This window comes from Exophiala xenobiotica (assembly GCF_000835505.1).
Source record: "Exophiala xenobiotica strain CBS 118157 unplaced genomic scaffold supercont1.7, whole genome shotgun sequence".
In the NCBI taxonomy this organism is placed as follows: domain Eukaryota; kingdom Fungi; phylum Ascomycota; class Eurotiomycetes; order Chaetothyriales; family Herpotrichiellaceae; genus Exophiala; species Exophiala xenobiotica.
Genome location: NW_013562488.1, coordinates 470,880 through 495,974, shown reverse-complemented (window position 1 = coordinate 495,974; position 25,095 = coordinate 470,880). Strand labels below are relative to the sequence as shown.

Genomic DNA, 25,095 nt, shown 5'->3' with positions numbered 1-25,095 from the left:
TGATGACGCTGATCCAACCACCACCATCCAACCACTGGGGTTGCCACTGCCTCCTCCAGTAGTACGTCCAGCGGTACGTCGAGACTTTCGTGGATACGTGAGAGATGAACCGAAGATGTGCAGAAACACTTCGAAAAGAAGGTGTAATTGGTACGTCTCCTGCTCTTCGCTTACCCTTCACAGTCAGCGTGACAGCGATACCAAGCTGGAGTGGCTGTTAGACTCTTGGTCTCTTGGTTTCTCAAGTATGAAGCTGCCGCGGAGTCTCGGAGACGAGGTGATAGCCACTCACGGCTTTGCCATAGGAGGAACAGGACTTGTCAACGCCTATCATATTGGATTCTCGATGCATCTGGAGTTTGGAGATAACAAACACCTATACCCCATGTATCATCCATGCTCTGCGGCCGCGTGCAAAGTTTTAACAAGACTAGAGGATGAGCAAGCTACAGAACAAGCCATTCACCATATTCGCTTAATCCACCGCCCCTTCCTTCTCTATAGTATCCGTCGAATAGATCAACAGTCTGCTCTGCTAGAGCGTCCGCAATGTCCGCATACCCACCATGAGATGGTACTTCGCTCACTCGGGCGGCAACCCTTGCCAGCATGCCCAACAACCACAAACATGGTGGTCATTGTGCTTCCAGCCCTGAAAGGCGTGGCAGGTGCCGGAGACACAACACAGTCGAATTTCACTCGAATCCTCTACAGACAGTGGCGATAGTCCGCATCAAGTGAACTCATAAATCTTCATCCACCTCATCTGCGGGCTCCTGCATTTTCCAGGTGATAAAGGCGGCTATCAGTGTCGCTGCTCCGCCAATCCTAAGCGTCCACCCCACACTGACATCTCCAGGTACGTTTCGAGGCTTTTGCAGTAGCTTGAAGATAGCGCTGCTGATGAGTGTGGCCACGATCTGTGGAGCGCTGATGGCAACATTGTGTAGGCCAAGGATGATGCCTGCCTGGTCTTCTTCCTCATCAAACTTGTCATCGGTCATGCCGTCTTCTCCATCTATCAGGCGCTGCCTGTACCTCTTCCGTCTCTTTTCGTCTCGCTTGGAAATTTCGGCAGAGATCAGAGCGAATGGCGCCCAGAGCGTCAGTGACCAGGAAACACCCACAAGAGCTGTCATGATGGTTGCAGCTAGAGGCGTTCTGATGAAGAAGGTGCTGAACATACATAGGGAGAACAGAATTTGAGACATTAACCATGTCCGTCGAAGAGTCAGTCCGGGGATCTGGACCTTGCCTAACCACCGCTTGAGGCGACTCGGCTCTTGAACGGTGGTATCGGTCAGCTGAGAGTCCCTCGAGGCATGGCGACGAACGTTGAGATCACTCTGCGACCTACGAGGATTTTCGAAGAACGGATATTCGTTATATCTTGTTCCAATCGGAGTGTTTGGCGTCACTGGTTGACTGTGCGCTCTGTGATGGTGAGCCTCAAACCAAGGATATTCCGAAAATCTCGTGCCAATCGGAGAGGTGGGAGTGAGCACAGGTTGAGTGAAAATTTGGTCCACTTCGTCCGTATCTTCTGGTCTTTTGTACGCCGGCACTACTAAGAATGGCAGTATGATGTTTGATGCAAAGGCCGTGATTGCGTACACAAGAAGCGCGAATGTCCCCACTCGAGTTGCCTTTGCCCACAGCTTCTCTACCTCAGCATCTGGAAGGCCCGGCTCAAGGTGTGGGTCAACGTAGAGCTGGCCAATGTAGGTAGTGATGTAGAACAGAAACGGGAACCAGCCCATCCAATGGAAGAATTGAATTTCGCAGACCTTGCGTATTGGGGGTGGCAGGCGCTTGATCGAGACAAAGACTTGCTTGAAAAAGGCAATGAATCCGTTAGAATCTGGGTCTGCTTTCGAAGCTGGGTCTAGCCTTGGGTTTCGTTCCTTGACGGCCAGGATGCTGGTCAGAACAGTCGAGCATAGGGCAATAGATGCAATGACAACAAGGACTTTGAACTGGGTGTTTCCGAAGAAGTGGAAGTACTTCGGCAGATCGAGGTAGCCGAAGACGTAGCCAAGTACGTTTCCCACGCCGGTCATGCGAGATGCCCAAGCATTGGCTGACTCTTGCTGGTGAGATGGGGCACCATCGACGATGAACGCACGTATGGCTGCTTGGACTGGTCGTCGTTAGCTTCGCATGGACCGTACTTTGGGAACACTGACCAGTGTTGATTGAGAAGTCAAGACACCACATCATGACTGTAGCCAGTACTATCGTCGCAGTCATGTAGGCGCCTGTATATGGCGCATCTTGGCCGAGCCGCCCAATGAGTCGGACAATATCTCGGGCGTATGCAAGAATCATCGATGTAGCGACCACTCCAAGGGTACCGGCGATCATGAATGGTTTGCGTCTTCCCCATGACACGCGACATCGATCACTTCGGATACCAATGTATGGTTGAACAAGAGCTCCTGTCAAGGGACCAGCAAGCCAAACCCCGGCAAGAAGAGCTTTGCTCATGCCAAGAGACAACAAGTAAGGTGAGCCATTGGATAGTTCAACAGACCAGACTATCTGTAGCCCTCCGATGGCTGTTGTCAGCAGGATCAAGTACCAGGTGCTTTTGTGCTCAACGACAGACTCCTCGACACCAATCGTCTCGGATGGCGGTCCATCATTCGACAGAAGTCGTTCGTTCGTGGAAGACTCGTCTTCAGAGGTTGACGACTCCGTAAGTGGCTGTTGTGGAACGTCATTCTGCTGGAATTTCACGGCTCGTATGAGCGGAGATCGCTCATCATTATCGGGACTGGGAACTCTACGGGGCATGAGAAGGTCTGCAGCCTGTCAAGGCAGCTGTGCCCTCTTGCGATGAGTTGAGAGAAAACTGTTGGAAAAGTTGCAATCAATGACGAAATAACCAGGAGAGATGCGCAAAGTGTCTGGCTTGAGACTATCGAAGCCGAAGCAATTTTACGCCATGTTTGGAAGCATTGTTGGAGAGACAAAGACAGACGATGAGGATCGCGGCCAAGGCGAAGAGTGTGTTGGAATATAAACTGATTGTGAGATGTCCAAGTCTAAGCGTTGGCGAGGATGGTGAGCGTGACGATGTCATGCGATGATGGTTGCTGACAAGTGCTGCCCAGCCCAGCGAAACCGCCGATTGGTCAAGTAGATCCTTGTGCCTGCGCAGGCTTCACCACGTTGCCCAAGGCTGCATGAACTCCCAGTTTATCCGCACTGCCAACGAGCCAGCCGACAACGTATCACGTCCAGACAGCTGTCATTCATTACACCCTATCTTGAGTGCGACTTGAAGGTGCCTGGCAGCATTGAGAGGAAGTCTTGGACAACCAAAGGCCCTGCCCTAGCAGCTTTTCGCACGCCATATCGCGCAGTCGGAGCTCCGATTGATCTTTGGACAAGATGAAGCCCGTAGTATCTGCGTTCAATGCTTGGAGCTGGTCAGTCTCTTGCGAAGAGAGCGGCAGAACACATCGCTGATGAGGTTGCAGCACCGTTGTATCATGCTTTGCCATCGTCATCCTCTCCGTCATCGGGAGCCTCTTTGCGGTACGAAATGATTTCCTTTAATGCGGTTCACCCTCTGGTCACCTTGAAGTCCGTTCGAGGATGCAGCAGTCGAAGCTGATAGTATTGGCGCTAACACATTGGGGGCTTCACAGAGAAATCACCACATGATGATGGGTATGGTAGAAGATCCGGAAGACCACAAGGCAGTTGCCTCTGCAGTATTCATTAGTGTGGCGGTCTACGCGGTAAGATGTTCCCCTAAAGGCCGAATCGACAATGCTGACGATGTTAGGGTTTCCTTGTGTTCTGCGGTTTCCAAGCTTGGCTGCACGTAAAAGCAAGTCGACGAGGGGCAATATCACTATGATAACGGTGTACACAGAGAAGATGGAGCATACGGTGGCGTTGAGGCAGGCATTGAGCGTTATGGTCACGGATTTACTCAGAGGTACATGTCGCACTCGGTCGCGTTTCCCGAAAGTGCAAGCCGGCATTTGCAGAAATGTACAGTCTTATCAAAGGTGCCCATTTCGGGCATCAGAATCACAAGAACACATCCTGCGAATCTCAATCGTCCACCTTAGCTGGAAAAGCTGTAAAGAAGTGTGAAACCGAACAATCCTTAGATAAGATCCCGACTGACAAACTGTTGGTGCAAAGCTTTGCCCAATGCTGCAGGACTCCTCTCAACAACCACACCAGCTGCCTCGAGGGCGGCAATCTTGGAGTCGGCACCACCCTTTCCACCACTGATGATGGCACCAGCGTGGCCCATTCGTCGTCCCGGAGGGGCGCTGATACCAGCAATGAAGCTGACGGCGGGTTTGTTCTTCTTGTTCTCGCTCTTCAGAAACTCGGCGGCATCTTCTTCTGCGCTGCCTCCAATTTCACCAATCATGATGATGCCTTCTGTCTCGTCGTCTTCCATAAATACTTTCAAGCAGTCGATGAAATTGGTGCCGCTGAACGGGTCGCCTCCGATACCAACGACTAGCGATTGTCCCAGTCCGGCTTGTGTTGTCTGGTTGACTGCCTCGTATGTCAAGGTTCCTGATCTTGAAACAATTCCAACTCTTCCTCGTTTGTGGATAAATCCGGGCATGATACCGATCTTGCATTGGCCAGGGGCGCTGTAGGAGAATCAGTATGAGGACTGCGTACTACGTCAATGGGGTGGAATTTTACATCACTCCAGGACAGTTTGGTCCGACGAGACGCGTCTTGCTTTGAGTTTTCAAGATGTTCGTTACCTAGACAGGCTGTTAGTGATTCGTGGCTTGACAAAACCGTCGTCGCGGATAGGGTATTGACAAGATGACGGAACATGTCTTGCGGACTGTACTCACCCTGACCATATCGTGCTGTGGGATACCTGCAGACCATGTGAGATGTCTCTCCTTTTTCTCTCGACGCATTTGGACAAACCTTCGGTAATGCAAACTACCAAGGGCATTTCTGCCTCGACAGCTTCAAGGATACCAGCAGCGGCCAAAGGTGGAGGAACAAAGATGACCTGCCAATATCAGTGCTTCCCCCTTTATAACTCTTGCATGTTGTCACTCACACTTGCATTGGCACCCGTCTCTTTCATTCCTTCAGCCACATTCTTGAAAACAGGGAGTTCGAGATGCGTCGTGCCGGCCTGACACGTATGTCAGCATGTGTAGTCTCCAGTTGGCCGTTCACAGCCCAAAGTCATCTGGAAGTACCTTCTTCGGATTCGTGCCGCCGACGACTTTTGTGCCATATTCGATCGCTTGCCGAGCGTGAAAGGTTCCTTGCTTGCCAGTGAAACCTTGAAAGAGGACTTTCGTGTCCGAATTGATCCTCAGGTTTGGTATTGTCTGTTGATATGCTGTCGCAGATGAGACGGTAGCGTAGGCTCTTGTCGGTCGTGAGGCCTGACGCAGCACCGAAGGCGCGCAGGTCCTGAATGCCTGCATGGCTGCGACTCAAGAGACCTGCAATTGAGCACAACCTAGACTCTCGACTGTTCAAGTCAGGAACTCAAGTCAGGAAATTCGACGGAGATCGAGATTGAGCTGGCAGTCTGCGGAGTTGAGCTTTCCGTTAGATTGGCTGGCACCCAGCTGGCCTGCGAAGCTCCCGAGGTATCACATTCCGACAATGAGCCAATATCAGCCTATTCTAGCGCTGCTTTAACATGTTGATTCACTTTGCCTGACCACGTGCCTTGACACATGCTGCGTCGCTGCTTCAACCGTGCCAAGCGAGAAACTGTTTCACGTGATATCGAATTCATTTGATTCTCGATGTCTTAGATTTTGCCTTGTCGCTTTTCCACATAAATCAGTCTTCTTCGAAATAGAGCATCATGGCGACGGAGACGGTTGTAAGAACAAAACCGAAGCCCGTCAAAAATGAAAATTTACCACCAGAGAGTGTGCGTTTCATGCAGGCATGTAACAACATAGCCCGAGCACTGATCCAGGAGTACGAGGCGAGTCTTGATGACACCAAGCCAAAGAAAGACATCAATCTCAACCGACTACGAGGCGATGTTGCACGAAAGCATAGGCTCAGCACTCAACCGCCCTTGACGGGTATCTTGTCTGCTGTGCCCGAGAATTACAAGAAGGCACTTCTGCCGAGGCTGATCGCAAAGCCTGTAAGGAGTGCTAGCGGCATAGTTGTGGTTGCAGTGATGAGCAAGCCACATCGCTGTCCTGTACGTCCATTGTCCCCCCTTCTGTCAGCCTCAATACTAACCTGATCACTTTCAGCACATTGCATGGACTGGGTAAGCATATGTGTTTACGCTTCCCAAGACTATGACTAACCACGTACCAGACATGCATGCGTCTACTGCCCGGGTGGTCCTGACTCCGACTTTGAATATTCCACGCAATCGTACACTGGATATGAACCGACTTCCATGCGAGCTATTCGCGCCAGATACGATCCTTTTGAACAGGCACGAGGCAGAATCGACCAGCTCAAATCTCTTGGTCACAGCGTCGACAAAGTTGAATTCATTCTCATGGGCGGAACGTTTATGTCTCTCGACAAGACGTATCGGGACAATTTCGTCGCCCAGCTACACAACGCACTCTCTGGATATCAGACAGAAAATGTTGATGAAGCCGTCGCCGCTGGCGAGATGTCGAGCATCAAATGCGTCGGTCTTACGATTGAGACCCGTCCAGATTTTGGCCAGATTGATCATTTATCCGACATGCTACGGTATGGTTGCACTAGGCTCGAGCTGGGCGTCCAGTCATTATATGAAGATGTGGCGAGGGACTCAAACAGAGGTCACACAGTGGCAGCAGTTGTGGAATCTTTCAAATTCTGCAAGGATGCTGGATTCAAAGTTGTCTCACATATGATGCCGGATCTGCCCAACGTCGGCATGGAACGCGACATATTTCAGTTTCAGGAATATTTCGAGAATCCTGACTTCAGGACAGACGGTCTGAAGATCTATCCTACTCTCGTCATTCGAGGCACTGGTTTGTACGAACTCTGGCGTACCGGTCGATTTAAGAACTATACACCAAATGCTCTGGTAGATCTGGTGGCAAGAATACTGGCATTGATCCCGCCTTGGACCAGAATATACCGAGTCCAGCGCGATATCCCAATGCCACTGGTCACATCGGGCGTCGAGAATGGTAATCTCAGAGAATTGGCACTTTCACGAATGAAGGACTTCGGCACCAGTTGTCGAGATATTCGAACCAGAGAAGTCGGTATCAATGAAGTAAAGAACAAGATTCGGCCGTCACAGGTAGAACTTGTGCGACGAGACTACATGGCTAACGACGGCTGGGAAACCTTCCTCGCATATGAAGATCCAAAGCAAGACATTCTCATTGGCATGCTGAGACTGCGGAAGTGCACCGCCGAGTACACATTTCGACCAGAACTTACCGGGCAACCGACGAGTATTGTCCGAGAACTGCACGTCTACGGATTGGCAGTCCCGATCCATGGTCGAGAGAAGAGCAGGTTCCAGCATCAAGGATACGGCACTCTTTTGATGAAGGAAGCTGAGAGAATAGCTCGAGACGAACATGGGAGCGAGAAATTGAGCGTCATCAGCGGAGTTGGCGTTAGAAGCTATTACGAACGTCTTGGGTATTCTCTCGATGGACCATACATGAGCAAAATGCTCAGTTTCGACGATGACGAGGCCGAGGTCTGAAGGACAAATCATCCTTGAGCCCACGACAGTATTCACCTGTTGGACGACATCAGCAGATCTAGCAGCAATGTTTTTTCTTGGCCGATGACCCAAGAATTTAGCGGTCACGCCGGTCTACTCTCTGTCGTCTCGAGCTGCCGCATCATGTCAACACAGGACACCAGCTATTCCTTGGAGACTCGGACAGCACCGCTCCAAGCGCTTAGCCAGCACAAAGACCACGATAAGGCGTGGTGATCAGGTCCAGACAAGGTCACGCCAAGAGAAGTGGCAGCGGATCGTCAGTGCGATTGGGTCCTTTAGAGGTTCAATCAACAGAACCAGGGCGTGGGGATGCATATTCGCCCTCTGCCGAATCTGCATTGGACAACGCGGTTTATATGATGAAAAGGTAGGCGCTTTCGTGGCCTTGAGAGGCATAAACTGATCAACACAATAGAGAGCAACACAACAGCCTCGTCTTCGCTTATCTGGGCTTCCTACTCCCGCGGAAACCACTTGACCTCGAGATGGAGAGGGACGAGAGGGACTTTTATGGCGAGGCTCCGAGGCCCCACCATCTTCAAATTGCTGGATCGTGAATGGTCAGCGATAAGCGATAAGCCAATTCCAGCAAATCGCGTCATCCTCAATTTTTTCGATTTCTCCAGATCTTCTCCGAGCGCCTCTGCCTCTTGTCTCAAGCAATAATATGGAGTGATTTGATCTTCTCAGGCCAAGTTATCCTTCTATATCTCGTATCTTTCCTCATCTTGTCTGCATAGCCATGGCGTCTCGGTGCTCTTAATCAACACTTTCTTTTATTATATCCATTGGATTTCTATTATTGCCTGCGCAACTAACCGGACCAATATATATTTCGCCATGACTGTCCCCGCGCTATTGACGGCGCAGAGTTGCGTCGACCATGTTCACCTTATCCTAGGCTCTGGACCACTAGCAGCTTCACGGTGTTTCAAGTCACTCCAAGTCGGTGGCCGTCCAGTCATTGTGTCGGCCGAAACTGCGGATCTGCACTTCAACCTCGCAGCAGCGATCGAAGACGGCAAGGTGCGACACATACCACGAGACTTTGAAGAGGAGGATCTCAAGACACTTGGAAGAGAGGAGGTGGATGGTTACGTCGACGCTGTGTTTGTCACTCTGCCTGCCAAAGACCCTCAAACCATACGCATTTCAAGCCTCTGCAAGCGTCTGCGAATACCTGTCAACGTGGTTGACGCTCCTCAGCTCTGCACATTCACCCTCCTGTCCACATACTCTGATGGTCCACTGCAGATAGGCTTCACAACGTCCGGTAATGGTTGCAAATTGGCATCTCGTATCCGACGTGAAATCGTATCTGCGCTACCATCCAAATTTGGAACAGCAGTAGAAAGGCTGGGCACCGTACGGCGGAGGATCTGGGAAGAAGACTACAGATCACAGGCCCCAGGTGCGGAGGAGGCAGGTGATGTTGAGATTGAGGACGACGAAGCCGCGGCGCAAAAACATACTTTCAACTCTTTGGTGAAGGAAGACGACAGAGATCCCGTGGTTCTGCGAACGCGGCGCATGAGGTGGCTTTCTCAGATTTGCGAGTACTGGCCACTCAGCCGACTAGCAGCAATTACGGATGCAGACGTCGCAGCAATCCTCCAAGCCTACAAGAGTACAGCTCAGCCTCCTGCCCCTGGCTCAGACATGGCTAGTGAGCTGATGCCTGCTCTACCCGCGCGCAAGGGTACAATAACACTGGCGGGATCGGGTCCAGGGCACCCATCGCTTCTTACCATTGCGACGCGGACAGCTATCGAGAACGCTCATCTCATTCTGGCCGACAAGCTCGTGCCAGCTGAGATTCTTGCCCTCATCCCTCGCAGAACACCGGTCCATATTGCACGAAAATTTCCGGGCAACGCAGACGCTGCGCAAGAAGAGCTGCTACAACTGGGACTGGAAGCAATGAAACAAGGCAAAGATGTTCTGCGACTGAAGCAAGGTGATCCATATCTGTATGGCAGAGGGGCTGAGGAATTCTCGTACTTCCGGGAACGGGGATATACAGTCCGGGTTATACCAGGCATCACGAGCGCTCTTTCCGCACCTCTTTTCGCAGACATCCCCGTTACCCATCGAGCCGTGGCGGACCAGGTTGTTATATGTACTGGCACAGGGAGGAAAGGTGCCGCGCCCGAACCTCCATCTTATCGCCCGAGCAAGACAGTTGTCTTTTTGATGGCATTGCACAGGCTAGAAAGCCTGATCAAAAGTTTAACGAGGGTATCCGAAGACGCAGACGAGCCGCCGCATGCTCGCCGGTTATGGCCGGCAACGACACCTTGTGCTGTGATTGAGCGAGCAAGCTGTCCCGATCAAAGAGTGATTCGATCTACCTTACAATATGTCTGTCAGGCTGTGGAGGATGAAGGGTCAAGACCACCGGGGCTGCTCGTGGTCGGGAGTGCTTGTGAAGTACTGCACAGCCTCGGAGAAGGGAGCAGGTGGTCGGTGGAAGAAGGTTTCAGGAGCTTGGATGCCGTTGGATCTTCTGTTGCAGAATTGAACGTTTTAAAAGAGATGGAAAATATCGACCCTATTAAAACTGATGTGTATAAACAATAAACATTGAGACTTGTCACCTACAGAGTCCGTATTGAATGATCAATGGCATGACATGACATGAGCGCCGAGAAGAAGTATAAGAAGAAGAAAGATGTAAGGCCGAGCATGAAGGTCGTGGTCACGCAGCGGCCTCCATGATGAGGCTTCGACCACACATCATACATAGTACGAGGTCTTCAATGCAATAAAGATTGCTCAAAATCTTTGATTGATGAACTGGGTTCGGCGCTTCTCGCATTGTGACATACCTCGGCACAGTGAGTTAAAGATCCTCCAGGCTTCCAACTCTGCCGCTGTCGTTTCCAACCAACTCTCTGCCAATCCTCCATCTGCCCAGGGACTTCAAGGAGGCCCAATAAAATTGCGGCAACGGCATTATCGAGATAGAAACGTCAGACGCTGGCATAACATGGGTCAACGAGCACCCGGTGAAGTGTCTTTTGCCGGACGCGCCATCTACTCAGAAGCCGTCGACTGCTCGAAGCCTATCAATTACAGCAATCTCAAAGGCAAGACTATAGTCATCACTGGCGGTGCCTCGGGCTTTGGCAAGGCCTGCTTCAACGACTGGGCAGGTCACGGCGCCAACGTTATCATAGGCGACATCAATGATAAAGCTGGCACTGAGCTCGTTGCACAAGTTCGAGCTTCTACCGGCAGTCTCGACCATCATTTCATTCACCTTGACGTGACCAGCTGGCAGAGTCAAGCAGCTTTCTTCAAACAAGCCGCGAGTCTGAGTCCTCACGGTGGCATTGACTGTGTCATGGCGAATGCCGGAATCGCTGATGCGCAAGAGAATGCCATCTTCGAGGAACCACCTGATTATTCAGAAATGGACAACCCACCGCAGCCTAGGATGCGGACGCTCGACACCAACCTCGATGGTGTCATGTTCACTACGAATCTGGCCTTGTCGTATCTCCCGCGCAACCCGGGCAGCGAGGGATGCAACGTGCGTACAACATCTGCACCGCGAGATCGACACCTAATACTGGTGTCTTCCATCGCTGGGCTTACAGGTCTGGCCTCCCAACCCATCTACGCGACAGCAAAGCACGGCGTGGTCGGGCTATTCCGAACCCTGCGAATCACCACGCCGATCAAGCATGGTATAAGAGTTAACATGATCAATCCGTACTTTGTCGACACGCCTATCCTAGGCCCGCTAGGTGCACTGGTCCTTGCTGGCGGTGGCATGGCTACAGTACCCGACGTGGTGGCAGCTACAACACGTCTTGTCGCGGATCAAGGTATTATAGGCCGGGCGTTGGTGATTGGATCGAAGACTTCCGAAGAGCATGCGCATGCTACCGGCCTTGAGCAAGTGGTGGGCGACCAGGCCGTCTGGGATGTTTATGCTCATGATTTTGATCAGACCGATTTGTTCACGAGAAGGATTATTGGCGTCACCAACCTCGTCACACAGGCGAGAGGCTGGGCAGGCATCGCTCAAGACGTGCGCACCAAGATATCCGGGACTATATGGAAAACACTCGGGTATTGAGAATCCTTTTGTCGTCGATCGGGGCTACTAGGATTGGCAGCGGCGCTGAGGGTTGTTTCAGCCTCGCAGATCATCGTGAGCAGGCAACGTGCGACTTCCGCTGAGGTGTCGTATCGCTGTCTATGCGGCTATATCAGGTTGCAGTGGCCTACTCGGGCACTCTTCATCTCAATGCGAGATAATGGAGGAGCTCACCCGCCGGGTAGACTCCACGAGCTCAAAACGAACAACAACGGTGCTCTACCTGGGCCATGCCATTATTGTCAGTACCTGTTGGCTTGGACATGAGAGCATATGGTGGGGGCAGCGTTTAGCTAGCGCACAGAGCTAGGGGCCGCGGAGCTACTAGCTCTTACGGGTTGCGGTTGCAGCTTCGTGAACTTCTCAACTTCGCAACAGCTACCTTCAACTTGTGATGCTGGCTGTGCAGCTGATCAATAGCCATGTCGCCCAGAAAAAGCATGCGTGGACTCATCTCAATGCTGGGTCAATGAGATGGGATGGGATGATTCGTTATGGAGAATCCGTCTTGGCAGAATCCGCCGGAGACATTCCCTCGGTAAGCATATGTCCGACTGGGATGGCGATCTGCGGCATGTCATCTTGCAATTATGGACGTCTGTGCTATCATACTATACTCTGGCTCTGCTGAAGTTTATTATCGGCTTGAAGTCTTGGGTCTCTCCCACACCACAGAGGGCAACGCTGGCAGTGCCTGTGCAGAGAGACTAAAGAGCCCCATCAATCTCCTCGCAACGTTCCCACGTCTTTCCCGCTTTTGGGGCCTGACGATCAGATTCCTGAATCATGGCACTACTGTACGATCCCTGACCAATGCTCGAATTTGGCGGCTTTATTGGGTTTATATCAGCGCCATGGCACCATTGTCAGCCCTACCACGGCCCTGCTTACACGCAGGCGAGGCTACTGATCCCGCAGATCCATCTACAAGAATGTTCCGCCGGCATGACGGCATCTGTCTTTCAATGAGATTCTCGTGTACGGCAGCCAGTCCGCTTTATAAGACGACCTTACGTTCCTAGACGCAGTCCTCGATCTGAGGCTCTGAGTGTAGGCTGTGTGCTCCCATTATGCTACTGATTTTTCTTCCGATCCTTGCCTGGATCCAAGGGATCCTTGCGGTGCGTCCTACTGCACAGGCACCTCCTGATTATGTGCTTGTCGCGACCGCGAAGAACATCACCATCAACTGCCAGACGAGGTACTCCGTGGTATTCAATGGAACAACGCCAGGTCCGCCACTTTATATGAAGGAGAATTACACGACGTGGGTGAGAGTGTACAACAGGCTTCAAGATCAGAACCTTACTGTGGTACGTCACGCTTTGAGCTGTGGACCTGAGTGAAATAAACTGAAGATGTTGGACAGCATTGGCATGGACTGAGTCAACGAACATCGCCTTTCTCGGATGGTACGCCTTCGGTCTCGCAATGGCCCATCGCACCCAATCAGTTCTTCGACTACTCAGTAAATCCCGAAGTGGGCGATGCTGGATCTTACTTCTACCATTCTCATGTTGAGTTCCAAGCAAACACCGCGCAAGGAGTCATCATCGTTAAGGACCAAGATGCCGTACCCTACAAGTACGATGGGGATAGGTCATTCTTCATCCAAGATTACAACCCTAAAAACGACTCCACAATCTTCTCTGGCCTCATTGCCAACCCGTTCAAATGGTCAGGCGAACCGGAGGCCATTTCGATCAATGGCTTCAGTGGTAATTCGTCCTTCAGCAACGCTTCGGATGCTTCATGCACACCATATGTCATCAATGTCAAGCCTGGAGCTACTTATAGATGGCGCTTTCTCAGCGGTACATCACTGTCTTTAGTCACGCTCGGCATTGAGGGCCACAAGAACTTGACAATCATTGAAGCAGATGGTGCGTATACAAAACCCTGGACCACCGATCACCTCCAGCTCGGCAGCGGGCAACGTTTCAGCGTGCTTTTCCGAGCAAAGACGCAGGCAGAACTTGAGGCAGAGAACAAGACGAGCTATTGGCTTCGTTACGAAAGCCGAGACAGGCCAACAAATGTGTCTGGCTACGCTTTGTTGCAATACAACATCAGTGGCTCCACTCGTCCGTCTCTACTGCCCGCAAAACCTCCAATTACATTGCCCCAGAACGTCACAAATTGGGCAGAGTACGCACTTGAAGCTTTGCATCCAAGCGAAGCATTCCCGAAGCTCTCCGAGGTTACAAGGACTGTCTATATTACTATGCAACAGCAGATTCGGGTGGGATCATACGTGAATCGTACCATCAATGGTACATTACAATGGGCGTGAGTTACCTCTTGAACTTCCGGTTTTCGCCACAATTGCCTCCGAGTACTTGCTGATGGTGAACCTCACACAGACAAAATAACCTTATCTGGCAAACGGCACAGCGCCAGACGAACAACAGCTTGCCGTATCTCGTGGAGGTGTATCTTACCGGTCAAGCACCAAATTACACTGCAGCCATGGAGAATGGAGGCTGGGATCCGTACAGCAACGCATTTCCTGCCTTGCCAGGAGAAGTGCTCGATATCGTCTGGTTGAGTAACTCTGGTCCGACAGGGGGTTGGGATTTTCACCCTATGCATGCACATGGGAAGCATTACTTTGATCTCGGTTCTGGGTAAGCAGGTTAACCTGAAATTACTGAAACTTTCTTTCTGAACCATGGTGTGCAGAAATGGTACCTATAATGCAACAGCCAACGAGGCGAAGTTCGAGAAGTACACTCCAGCGCGAAGAGACACAACCATGCTATACCGATATGCGGTCTCTGGTCTTCCCGAGACCACTGCGGGATGGCGAGCATGGCGCATTCGGGTCACCGAGGGCGATGTTGGTGCTTGGATGATGCATTGTCATGTTCTGCAGCATATGATAATGGGTAAGATCACTTCCGCCTTTCTTGGCTTGACGATACTAACGAACGATATCAGGGATGCAAACAGTATGGGTCTTTGGCGATGCTAGCTCGATCATGGCCAAGTTCCCGTCTCAACCATATGTGAATGGGTACTTGACTTATGGTGGCGATGCATATGGAAATGATACTTACGATCCACTCGTCAACATGTTTCCAGCTACGTGACCAGTTTCTGGGGATTATGGCTGATCCGACTGATGTAGTGGCATATCTGGACGAATAGCCATGTCCTGAAATAGTTTGAGGAGGCCTGCGGGTTATTTATTTCGAATCCTTGCGGCCGGCTTGGACTTGCATGCAGCAAATTATAGGATATAATCAATAGAAGCCAGAGTGCAGATCTACATTTTCACAATCCCAAAGATCAACAGACCAGCAGACCGCCGTAATATCTTCTGCCTTTCCCCTGAACTTCAAAGTGGCCACCTTTCGGTGGACTTTCTACCGGGGCGATCGAGGCTCTCCCTAATGACTCGGGGGACACCAAGTCGAAAATTACCAGTCTGACAAAATGACGTCTTCTCTGATTCGTGTGTATACGCGGCTCTTTCTTTTGTCAGTCAGAATGCTTTTCTTCCCCAGACATTCTCGGCCAAGTTTCCCTGGTCGAGAGGCCTCCGTTTCGTTTCCTGCCATCATACGGAATAGTCTCAAGCCGCTCCTTTTGGTTGTTCTTGCAATTACATACCTTAGTATTGCGACGAAACCACACTGGCGCCCAGAACGAATGCGCCTTGTGTTTGAACTGGCTCCTGAAACAGCATGATTCCGAGTCCTTCGTCGAGAACACCGGTCCATGTATGAAGTTACGAACCTCGAATACGAGCCATGTCCAAGGCATGCTAAGATCTCGAAGATCTCTTGTCCTGATCTGCTTGCTTGCGACCATCGCTTTCACCACTTTTCTCCTACGACGTCCCCAGGTCCTTGAAGAGTCCACCTCGCTCCTCCATGGCCACCACGCGCACGAAGAGAACGAACCACTTCTGGCCGCAACATCTCTGTTGCACCCCATCCACCAGCTAGTAGCGCAAGCAGGAGGCGATTTCCAGACCGTCCGGGCGCGTCAGTCTCGATCGCTCAGCGATGCTGTAGCGGAATACCGCAGGCGGTACAAGCTACCTCCTCCGCCGCACTTTGACAAATGGTACAATTTCGCCAAAAAGAGAGGGGTTGAACTCATAGACGAGTATGACACCATATACCACCAGCTCCTCCCCTTCTGGGCGCTGGAACCGGCAGTCATCCGCGAGAGAACGAGAGAAGCCGTCGGCTTCGACAACGCTTTGATCGCGGTCATGATTCGCAACGGAGAGGTCACCAAGATTGAAGGAGGAGGCGATATGTACGCATGGCACCGAGAAGCCACACCCATCATGCTGAAAGAGTTCATCAAATACCTGCCGGACATGGACCTGCCATTCAACATCCACGACGAGCCACGCGTAGTCATGCAACACGATGATCTGCTGCACCACGTCCAAGTGGCTAAGGACCAAAACATGCCCAAAGCCTACACGGCGCAGACGCTCACGAACTCATGGTCCCCACGTGCCGGCGATCTAGGCGAGGGCATCCGGATTAAGGAATACAAAACGACGCGCTTCAACCGCTTCGCACACCAACCGACATGGAGCGACTCACGCCTGTCTTGCCCACTCGACAGTCCTGCACGAAAATGTCTCAACGACGCCTGTCCCGACAACACGACGTCGTACTCCGGTCTGCCACTGGGCTTTATCCGCAACACAACCTCTTTCAGCGACATCTGCAACAGCCCCAGTATGGAGCGCACATTCGGCTTTTTCGACCGGCCCAACGCCTTCGACGTCACGCACGAGCTGTTCCCCATCTTTTCGCAGTCCAAAATCTCCAGCTTCCAGGACATCCTGTATCCCAGCCCTTGGTACTACATGGGCCGCGTCCGGTATGAGAAAGAGCGCGACATGCCTTGGGAAAGCAAACGCCCGACCATGTACTGGCGCGGCAGCACGACGGGCGGATTTTCCCGCGATGGCGGCTGGCGGAGACAACATCGTCAGCGGTTCCTGACCAAGATCCAGCCACTCAACAAAGCCAAAATTCTGGAGTTGGATAACTCAAGCCTCACAGAGACAGTATGGCGCGAGAAAGAAATCTCCGCGGCCGACGTGGCGCACTACTTCGACGTCAAGTTCACGTATATCGGGCAGTGCGATCCTGGCGACTGCGACGCACAGCGCGAGTACTTTGGCACGGTCGAGCCGGTCAACATGTTCGACGCTCTGGGCAGTCGGTACCTCTTGGACATTGACGGCAACGCGTTCTCGGGACGGTACTATGCATGGCTGCTGAGTAAGAGTCTCGTGTACAAGCTCGCCGTGTTCCGCGAGTGGCATGATGAATGGCTCAGGCCGTGGGTGCATTACGTACCGCTGGGCTTACAGGGGGATGAGTATGCCGAGAGCGTGCGGTATTTCGACCAAGAAAGCAGTGGGCGCGTCGAAGGCAAGAGGATCGCAGAGCAAGGCCGTGTGTGGGCCGAGAAGGTGCTCAGGAATGAGGATCTCGAGGTCTGGTATTTTCGCTTGTTGCTTGAGTGAGTCACTTCCCTCCCCTTTCCTTTTCGTTTCGTTCCGTTTCGTTACGTTGCGCAAGGCCGCGAGACGGTTCTACCTAGAAACGAAAAGGGGAAAAAAGTGAACAGAAGACCAAAAGACAGAGAGAGAAAAGATTGCTGACTTTTGTGATGTCTGCCAGATATGGCCGTTTGGTCGATGACAATAGGTATAATATTGGGTTCAGTCTATAGAAGGGGCCCCTCTGGTACTGGTAATCTGAGGGTTCGCCTGCTTCGCCTGTCGATAGGTATCTGTATCTGTACACAATACATTGTTCTCTTTCGTTTTTGTCTTTCCCCCCTTGATTTTGACTTTTTCACCTTCCTTGGAGCCTTTTTGGACAATTTCGATTTCGATCCATTTGGGGTTTGGTCAGTATTTGCAGTTGCTTTGCCTTGGACGATTTAGATTCATATGGGTTTTTGGTCTGTATTTGCAGTTTTGCTTTGCCTTGGACGACTTCGATTCATTTGGGTTTTTGGTCTGTATTTGCCGTTGCTGTGCCTTGGACGATTTTATTATGGTCTATTCCGTATTGGCAGTTGCTTCTAAATTGCTTGGGTCGTTGCTTTCGGACGAGGTGCGTTCTTCTGTGAATTGCGATTTGGTATGGACTGGACTGAACCTGATTTCCCTTGAATCTACCACCCTATGAGGGTATCTTTTGTTCTCTCGATTTTGGGAAATAGTACTAGTACGGGTCTCATTCTGGCCCCCTAAGAAGGAGGGAACGGAAAAGAAGGAAAATCAGATGGAGACGCAGACAAAGACCATACCTAGCTCTTGTTCGTCTTGTCTGCTATGCGAGTCACTACACGGCAGGTACTGGCACAGGCACTGGCACAGGCACAGGCACTGGCACAGGCACAGGCACGATATCTCTAAAACGGCGGCGACTCACATGTCAATATCAAATACTCCGTACAACCCGGGTCCATATTACGGTCTTCCGTCTAGCAGGATTGTTCGCTTCACCTCTATTCTTATTGCTATCTTTTGGTATCACACACACACGAGCTCTTGCTCTTGCTCTCGCTCTTGCTATCTGCTGACTTCCAACTGACCAGTGCCGCCCATTGACGTTCATCCGAGAACTTTAAACCACGGCCTGGAAGACCTTCTAACAGGCGTCCGAACGCGATAGCACTACTGTCCCGTATCCATCCTCTCGCCGGCATTCCAAGTGCCACCCGCGGCAATTGTGGCAAAATACCTGACATCAACATCCTCATCGTCTTGCAGCTTCGTCAGATTAGGCATGATCTGGTCGTTGATCAATTCTTCGCCTTTCGGATCAGGCTGGGCATCCGTCGAACCAGACTCTTCCAATTGTGCAAGGGTGCCTTCGGTGGGAAGACGACGGAGAGTGTCGATCAGAACGGAATAGGACTTGGCGACATTGAAGCGGATATTCGGGATGGGGTCAGCCACAAGGCGCTCCATCATGGGGAGCACGCTCTCTTGGATGATTTCGAGGGTGACGACTGGAGCGAGCGTCTGGGCAGATAGTTCGTCAGCGCCTTACCTAGGCTGGGAAAACGAAAACGTGGAGGTTGCTTACCGTTATAGCAAAGCAAGTAGTCATTCGGTACAGATAATTCTCTTGTCGACTCATGGCATCGACTTTGGGAATGATAGATCGTTTTGCCCAATCCACACCAAAAACTTCCGTGAGCTTCTTGAGGTTCAGTGTAGCAGCCTCTCTGATAGAGAAGACTGTATCGCCCAGCCAGCCCATACACAACGAGCTCAGTTGCTCGTCGAAGAATTTCATGCCTAATTGCTTGGCTAGCAGGGGGATGTACTCGATGATAGCGAGACGGACGCGCCATTGCTTATCTTCTGCCAATTGGACAATGGCGGGAAGAAGCGATTGTGAGAGGAGGTCGATTCCAATGACGTTGTTGACGAGCTCCAACTTGGAGATGATGTGTAGGCGCACATCCGGGAATTCGTCCTTGAGCATCTGTAGGAACATGGGAAGGAGATGGGAGATGGTTTCTTCTTTGCCGAGTATGGGTGCCAGTCCGCTGAGTTGGGTCCCGAGAGCTGCTCTAACATGCTGCGAAGGATCCGACACGAGGTCTTCTATGCTCGTCATGATTTCGTTGAGCAAGGTTTCGCGGTCAAGAAGGCCGCAGAATCCGGGAATTTGACTGGCAATGGCTGTCCTCACTTCGGCTTCGCTGTCCTTCAACAGCTTGACAAATGCTGGTACCAGATCCCGTGTAACGACCTCCTCATTGACGGCTTTTGCAATCTTCTCGAATTTCTCTGCGACCATGTAGCGCACTCTCCAGCTCTTGTCTTCGAATAGGCTTCTCAACGCGGTCAATAGGACACCGTGACTGGGTTGTTGTTCTTTGGGAATCACCTCGGCGATCGAGATTAAGACTTCCACAGTCAGAAGTCGAACACTGTCTTGATCATCGCTGGCAAGATGTTGAAATAGAGGAATCATTTCGTCAATAACCACAGACACAGGGACTTCCTTGACAAATTTGGCAAGGTTGTTGGCGGCTTGTCGTCGAACCATGGGCGTCTCATCATGAACTAAGTGACCGAACTGCGTTCGAAGACCTTGCTGCGAGGCTGTGCTCGCTTTTCGATAAGGTGTGACATACAGTCCGGTAGCTGAAATCTTTGATGTGAACCAATCGGCTTTGGAGAGTCGGATTGTCAGGGGAATGAAGAATTCTTCGACCTGTCGTTCGGAGAGCTGTTCGCAGATCTTGTTAAGGGAATCAACGGCCTGCTCGTGTCAGAATCTTGTCCCTTTCAATTAAGCCTCTTTTCCATACCTTGTCTCTCACAAGAGGCTCCTCGATTGCTGCGAGATTCTCTAATGGTGCCAGGAGCACATGGCCGTATTCTGCTCCTCCGACATATTCAATGAAATTTCCAAGCTCTTCAGCAAGTGCTGTTAAGACTTCATCTTCATCCTCGACAGAGTCTAAACGCGGTTGTCAGTCTTGTCCCTAACCTTCCCGGCTGAAGGATGCATACCGTCCAAGAATGGTATCAGCTCATCTCTTGTTCGTTCAGGACCCAAAGCCAGGGCAATCGTTGAAAGTCTGTGAATAGCGTTGAGGCGAAGGAGGACGTCGTCGTGCTGTTGACACATCAGTCAGGGTGAAAACATGCCTTGCGCATACAAATCGTCCGCACCTTCAACTCGTCGATCAGCACGGCGATGGGGTAGAGCTCATCGCCATTATCTTGACCCTCCATTGTGGCAGTATCCGAAACGTGTGGTGTATCGCGTGATCTTCAAGTGGTCCCGAAAGTGGGAAGTGGTATTCGTGGTGGAAGCCGCAAGCCAGTGCTGAGATCGAGGACTCGGACGCGGACAGAAGACTTTGTTTGTGTACAAGATTTCGTGGGGATCTCAGTGCATATCGGACTAGTAAGACCGTCAGGATTCGGTGACCGATGCCAGCAGGGACAGCTGTAGCCTTGTCGGCAGAAAGCTGCGCGCTTGACAACACGGAAGGGGCGCTCAGGACAACATACCACAAGAGATCAAAGCGAGGCGTCGTGGCAGAGGAGTCTATGTTGAAGGATGCCCTGCTGGTGAAGTCGTATGTTGGGCGTGCAGGGACTTGAGTAGAGTTGTTATGGGGGGATTTCGCAAGGTGGAATAATCAATCTGCATTCGAGCATCCGTCATAAGGTGCACTTTGAGTCCCCAGAAGAAATGTGGCTAGTGGCTTGATTTGTATGTGGCGCAGTCCTTTACTGCCAAGCCCAATATGACTCTTTGGGACTTGTCTATGGTCTTGAAACAATTTCTCGGAACTTCTTGAGAAGGAGAGAGCAACTGGGCGCTGTTCGACTTATTGCACATAGCTTGGGTGAAGCTAAGATCTCGACACTCAGATCACACGGCTGCTGCGGTAAACCAGTGACCGTCATCTTGTCCCTCAACCCGGCGCAAAATGCCTACCATCACTGTGGACAAGGCTGCCTTGTTCAAGGCACTCGGCAGAGACTATACGACGGATGAGTTCGACGAGCTTTGCTTCGACTTCGGCATTGAACTAGACGAAGACACTTCTCTGTCTGAGAGACCGATCGTCGATGGCAAGCAAGAACCACCACAACTAAAAATTGAAATTCCCGCCAATCGATATGACATGCTATGTTTTGAGGGGATTCAGCTCATGCTCAATATCTTCAACCGCCGAGTCGAAGCTCCCCAATATGTTCTGAAAGCACCACCAAGCGGAGAGATGCAGACTATCACAGTCAAGAAAGACACCGCCAGGATACGACCGTATGTCTCAGGCGCAATCCTACGAAACATCAAATTCGACCAAGCCAGATATGAATCCTTCATTGACCTCCAAGACAAGCTCCATCAGAATCTGGCTCGACAGAGGACACTTGTTTCCATCGGTACCCATGACTTGGACACCATTACGGGACCATTCACATACGAGGCTCTCCCTCCTAAGGACATTAACTTCGCTCCTCTCAACCAGACCAAGGAGATGAACGGCGAAGAGCTGATGGCCTTCTACGACAAGGACAAGCACCTCGGCCGATATCTGCACATCATCAGAGACTCACCCGTCTACCCAGTCATCTATGACTCCGAACGCAGTGTGTGTTCTTTACCGCCCATCATCAACGGCAACCTCAGCAAAATTACCCTGGACACAAAAAATGTCTTCATCGAGGTCACAGCCACCGACAAAACCAAGCTAGAAATCGTTGTCAACATGGTCGTTGCCATGTTCTCGCAATACACCTCCGAACAGTTCACTGTCGAACCCATACAAATCATCTCAGAGCACAACGGCCAGTCGAGACAAGTACCCAACCTCACTCCTCGCCCTACACAAGCAGAGGTTGACTACATCAACGGCTGCAGCGGCCTGTCCCTGTCAGCACAAGATGTCTGCACTCTCCTCACCCGCATGAGCTACACCGCTCGACCCTCAAAGTCCGATCCCAATCTAATCGACGTCGACGTGCCCGTCACCCGTGCCGATGTCCTGCACCAAGCTGACATCATGGAAGACGTCTGCATTGCGTATGGTTTCAACAAGTTGCCTCGTGCATTCCCCAAGGTCAGCGCCACCGTCGCCGCCCCCCTCGCCGTCAACAAACTCTCCGACATCCTGCGCCTCGAGGCCGCGATGGCCGGCTGGGCCGAAGTCCTGCCGCTCATTCTATGTTCGCACGACGAGAACTTCGGCTGGTTGAACCGCAAGGACGACGGCAAGACTGCCGTGCGCCTCGCCAACCCCAAGACCGCGGAATACCAGGTCGTCCGCACCACCTTACTTCCAGGCTTGCTCAAGACGATCCGCGAGAACAAGCACCACAGCCTGCCCATGAAGATCTTCGAGGTGTCCGACGTGGCGTTCAAGGACGAATCTCTTGAGCGCAAGTCCCGCAACGAGCGCCACTTTGCGGCCGCGTGGTACGGTAAGACATCGGGTTTCGAGGTCGTGCATGGCCTGCTCGATCGCGTCATGGCCATGCTGCAGACCGCGTTCATCACGCATGAGGAGGGCCTGGAGATCAAGAATGGCAATGCCAAAGGTATGCACTATTGGATTCAAGAGCTGGATGATCCCACGTATTTCGCCGGTCATGGCGCGAGTATTCATGTCAAGATCGCTGGGAAGGATTTGACTATTGGAAGCTTTGGAATCTTGCATCCTACTGTGCTGGAGAAATTCGAGTTGAAGTACCCCGTCAGTGCGCTGGAGTTCAATGTGGAAGTTTTCTTGTAGACAAAAGCAGAGGCTCTATGGCCAACATACTCAATGGGCAGTTTGTTACAGCAACGCAGAGAAGACGAAATGAAAGTAGAGATGATAGAAGTGGACATGAAGCATAAATTGCGGGTCAAGCCGAGAATTGTTGATGCATGTTCATTTTATCTCCCTGATGGCAGAATAGCTGCATCATGAAATTCTTGAAGCGATTCAATGCATATCAGCACCCGCTCTGGATATGCCCCTATCTGTTCTTTTTGCTTCGCAAAAACAGGTATGCTAAATGACACAACAAACGCCCGCATGTGCCCAGCTTTATTCCTGAGGGAACTCCTCCTCGCCTTCTCCGTTTTCTTGAGAAACCCGAGCATCCTGAGCTGCCTGCTGAGCAGCAAGAGCCTTGGCACCATAGTCTTGCGACATGGGTTGGACAACCGGTTGCTCTTCCTTGGGGTCGATGATGGTGACGGAATCGGGGAGGGACTTTTGGGGACCGGCCTTGCCTTCTGGGTCGCTGCCACGCATGATCTTGACCTTAATACCCAAAACACCTTGTCGGAGGAGGACGTGGCGGGTAGCAGTGTCGATGAAGTCGTTGACGGGTTGGCCGGAGTGGATCATGAAGCCGTCCTATCAATCATTGTCAATATTCCACCTTCGATTCGATTCGAATGGGGTAGATCTTACAGTGAACTTCATGCTCTTTGCTCGAGCAGCACGCAGCTTGCCAGAAACAACCACCTCGCAACCCTTGGCACCGCTCTCCATGATGAATCTCAGCACACCGTAGCATGCTCTTCGCACGGCCAGACCGTTCAGCAGCTTGTATCGGAGAGATTCGCACTGGGCGACGGCAGAGAGACCGCGGTTCTGGACCTTGGCGGCATAGAGGGAAACGCTGTTCTCGGGGAACTTGAATCGCTTCTGGATGAGAGAGGTGAGTTCGCGGATTCGTCGACCCTGTTCGCCCAGGACTTCTTGGGTGTGTGTCGCCCGGATGACTGTAGTACAAGTCAGATTTTCATCTTCTCTTCCTCTGTCTGTTTTCAAGTGTCAAGCGTACTGATGTCGGTGACTGTAGGCGTGACTCGAACTTCAACGCCGGAGTAGCCCTCCTCGGCCAGCTCGCGCTGGAAGAACTCGTTCAGCTCGGCATAGAAAACACCGTCGGCAACGAACTTGCGTCGCTTGGAGATCGCTCCCTGTTGAGTCGTCATGATCGCGGTTTGTGCTGAGGTCGGTTGAAATGGACGAGATGGTGCGAGTTGCAGTTTGGGCTCCTCAATTTCGTCGATTGTGAGGGGAATCTCTAATTTCGTCGCCAAGGAATATCTTTTCGTGGGCAAGAACCGACGGTCACGTGTAGTGCGATGATGCTGATTGGGCCAGCAGCTCGAACCCACTTTCAGGCTCGTAGGGCATCCTCATGCACGCAGTCCTCTTCTACCATTATTTTTGAATTCATAATGCTACATAATATTGTAGACGATCTTTCAGAACCTGAAAAGCTCACTGCATCACGAGCACGCCAGCAGACCTGAAAACAGTAACGTGGTTCGTGCTGAGATGAGCAGCCAGCTTGGGGCGGCGTCAGGCTAGCCTTCTATGCTGCTTGGACCTGGCCCGCGAAGTCCCCGTGGCATGCAACCGCGTGAGGGATCTTAGTCTAGCTGGTGGTAAGGTCTTCAGATTGCTTGCATAGCCTCGGAATACATGAATCCAACATGCTTGGTGAAAAAGGGACGCAAAGCAGGAGGAGATCCCCATCGAGCTCCCTTGATGATTGATGGGTAAGATAGTAGATCGATATCTGTAGGCCATCGATCCTCCATTGTCCTATCGTGAGATTGTAGAGTGTCTGTAGGCTTCGCCAGGCACCACGACTGGGGGCACTGCAGATTGAGCGTTCCGGAATACAAGGTTGAGATCATGCTGCATTGTTCTCCACTGCCTCAAAGGAGAATTCAAAACCATGTGCCCGTAAATGCCCTAACCCTACATACTTGTAAGCATTCAGCTTGGTGAGGATGAA

At 51.6% G+C, this 25,095-nt stretch overlaps 10 protein-coding genes across 10 annotated transcripts; 6 read left to right on the top strand and 4 right to left on the bottom strand.

The window, feature by feature from the left end:
* Positions 1-325: 325 nt before the first annotated feature.
* Positions 326-3,052, bottom strand: PV05_10891 (uncharacterized protein). Its single transcript, XM_013454322.1, has 2 exons — positions 2,187-3,052; positions 326-2,140 (listed from the first exon to the last, which is right to left on the bottom strand). Exons 1-2 carry the CDS (start codon positions 2,794-2,796, stop codon positions 744-746), a joined length of 2,007 nt encoding a protein of 668 aa, XP_013309776.1. The 5' UTR covers positions 2,797-3,052; the 3' UTR covers positions 326-743.
* An 856-nt stretch (positions 3,053-3,908) lies between these two features.
* PV05_10890 (uncharacterized protein) lies at positions 3,909-5,597 on the bottom strand. The gene is made up of 6 exons (XM_013454321.1): positions 5,214-5,597; positions 5,069-5,146; positions 4,930-5,017; positions 4,851-4,876; positions 4,690-4,754; positions 3,909-4,634 (listed from the first exon to the last, which is right to left on the bottom strand). The coding sequence occupies exons 1-6, from the start codon at positions 5,445-5,447 to the stop codon at positions 4,127-4,129; spliced, it is 999 nt and encodes a 332-aa protein (XP_013309775.1). The 5' UTR covers positions 5,448-5,597; the 3' UTR covers positions 3,909-4,126.
* Positions 5,598-5,839: 242 nt separating this feature from the next.
* PV05_10889 (elongator complex protein 3) lies at positions 5,840-7,672 on the top strand (the record flags this gene model as incomplete). The annotated part of the gene is made up of 3 exons (XM_013454320.1): positions 5,840-6,193; positions 6,249-6,265; positions 6,316-7,672. 3 exons carry the CDS (start codon positions 5,840-5,842, stop codon positions 7,670-7,672), a joined length of 1,728 nt encoding a protein of 575 aa, XP_013309774.1.
* Positions 7,673-8,536: 864 nt separating this feature from the next.
* Positions 8,537-10,276, top strand: PV05_10888 (uncharacterized protein; the record flags this gene model as incomplete). Its single annotated transcript, XM_013454319.1, has 1 exon — positions 8,537-10,276. The coding sequence occupies one exon, from the start codon at positions 8,537-8,539 to the stop codon at positions 10,274-10,276; it is 1,740 nt and encodes a 579-aa protein (XP_013309773.1).
* A 322-nt stretch (positions 10,277-10,598) lies between these two features.
* On the top strand, positions 10,599-11,783 carry PV05_10887 (uncharacterized protein; the record flags this gene model as incomplete). The annotated part of the gene is made up of 1 exon (XM_013454318.1): positions 10,599-11,783. The coding sequence occupies exon 1, from the start codon at positions 10,686-10,688 to the stop codon at positions 11,781-11,783; it is 1,098 nt and encodes a 365-aa protein (XP_013309772.1). The 5' UTR covers positions 10,599-10,685.
* A 1,091-nt stretch (positions 11,784-12,874) lies between these two features.
* On the top strand, positions 12,875-14,896 carry PV05_10886 (L-ascorbate oxidase; the record flags this gene model as incomplete). The annotated part of the gene is made up of 5 exons (XM_013454317.1): positions 12,875-13,117; positions 13,174-14,093; positions 14,168-14,431; positions 14,487-14,692; positions 14,745-14,896. The coding sequence occupies 5 exons, from the start codon at positions 12,875-12,877 to the stop codon at positions 14,894-14,896; spliced, it is 1,785 nt and encodes a 594-aa protein (XP_013309771.1).
* Positions 14,897-15,378: 482 nt separating this feature from the next.
* On the top strand, positions 15,379-17,615 carry PV05_10885 (uncharacterized protein). The gene is made up of 2 exons (XM_013454316.1): positions 15,379-17,309; positions 17,471-17,615. Exons 1-2 carry the CDS (start codon positions 15,532-15,534, stop codon positions 17,520-17,522), a joined length of 1,830 nt encoding a protein of 609 aa, XP_013309770.1. The 5' UTR covers positions 15,379-15,531; the 3' UTR covers positions 17,523-17,615.
* A 627-nt stretch (positions 17,616-18,242) lies between these two features.
* Positions 18,243-20,973, bottom strand: PV05_10884 (uncharacterized protein). The gene is made up of 6 exons (XM_013454315.1): positions 20,845-20,973; positions 20,500-20,734; positions 20,338-20,443; positions 20,133-20,284; positions 18,893-20,083; positions 18,243-18,828 (listed from the first exon to the last, which is right to left on the bottom strand). The coding sequence occupies exons 2-6, from the start codon at positions 20,560-20,562 to the stop codon at positions 18,478-18,480; spliced, it is 1,863 nt and encodes a 620-aa protein (XP_013309769.1). The 5' UTR covers positions 20,563-20,734; positions 20,845-20,973; the 3' UTR covers positions 18,243-18,477.
* Positions 20,974-21,135: 162 nt separating this feature from the next.
* PV05_10883 (phenylalanine-tRNA ligase, beta subunit) lies at positions 21,136-23,239 on the top strand. Its single transcript, XM_013454314.1, has one exon. It carries the CDS (start codon positions 21,270-21,272, stop codon positions 23,076-23,078), a length of 1,809 nt encoding a protein of 602 aa, XP_013309768.1. The 5' UTR covers positions 21,136-21,269; the 3' UTR covers positions 23,079-23,239.
* On the bottom strand, positions 23,169-24,344 carry PV05_10882 (40S ribosomal protein S3). The gene is made up of 3 exons (XM_013454313.1): positions 24,127-24,344; positions 23,751-24,064; positions 23,169-23,693 (listed from the first exon to the last, which is right to left on the bottom strand). The coding sequence occupies exons 1-3, from the start codon at positions 24,278-24,280 to the stop codon at positions 23,379-23,381; spliced, it is 783 nt and encodes a 260-aa protein (XP_013309767.1). The 5' UTR covers positions 24,281-24,344; the 3' UTR covers positions 23,169-23,378.
* Between the last annotated feature and the right edge of the window lie 751 nt (positions 24,345-25,095).

Excerpts from the sequence above, each read along its gene's own strand:
- PV05_10890 (XM_013454321.1), bottom strand. The coding sequence starts at position 5,447 with ATGCAGGCATTCAGGACCTGCGCGCCTTCGGTGCTGCGTCAGGCCTCA. Across the intron at positions 5,147-5,213 it reads GCGGCACGAATCCGAAGAAG|GCCGGCACGACGCATCTCGA; the intron begins GTACTTCCAGAT and ends CATACGTGTCAG. Across the intron at positions 4,755-4,850 it reads CACAGCACGATATGGTCAGG|GTAACGAACATCTTGAAAAC; the intron begins GTGAGTACAGTC and ends CAGCCTGTCTAG.
- PV05_10884 (XM_013454315.1), bottom strand. The coding sequence starts at position 20,562 with ATGGAGGGTCAAGATAATGGCGATGAGCTCTACCCCATCGCCGTGCTG. Across the intron at positions 20,285-20,337 it reads GCTGATACCATTCTTGGACG|ACTCTGTCGAGGATGAAGAT; the intron begins GTATGCATCCTT and ends AACCGCGTTTAG. Across the intron at positions 18,829-18,892 it reads CTACTTGCTTTGCTATAACG|ACGCTCGCTCCAGTCGTCAC; the intron begins GTAAGCAACCTC and ends CTATCTGCCCAG.
- PV05_10891 (XM_013454322.1), bottom strand. The coding sequence starts at position 2,796 with ATGCCCCGTAGAGTTCCCAGTCCCGATAATGATGAGCGATCTCCGCTC. Across the intron at positions 2,141-2,186 it reads TGACTTCTCAATCAACACTG|TCCAAGCAGCCATACGTGCG; the intron begins GTCAGTGTTCCC and ends AACGACGACCAG.
- PV05_10882 (XM_013454313.1), bottom strand. The coding sequence starts at position 24,280 with ATGACGACTCAACAGGGAGCGATCTCCAAGCGACGCAAGTTCGTTGCC. Across the intron at positions 24,065-24,126 it reads GCCTACAGTCACCGACATCA|TCATCCGGGCGACACACACC; the intron begins GTACGCTTGACA and ends CTTGTACTACAG. Across the intron at positions 23,694-23,750 it reads CAAAGAGCATGAAGTTCACT|GACGGCTTCATGATCCACTC; the intron begins GTAAGATCTACC and ends AATGATTGATAG.
- PV05_10885 (XM_013454316.1), top strand. The coding sequence starts at position 15,532 with ATGAAGTTACGAACCTCGAATACGAGCCATGTCCAAGGCATGCTAAGA. Across the intron at positions 17,310-17,470 it reads TATTTTCGCTTGTTGCTTGA|ATATGGCCGTTTGGTCGATG; the intron begins GTGAGTCACTTC and ends GATGTCTGCCAG.
- PV05_10883 (XM_013454314.1), top strand. The coding sequence starts at position 21,270 with ATGCCTACCATCACTGTGGACAAGGCTGCCTTGTTCAAGGCACTCGGC.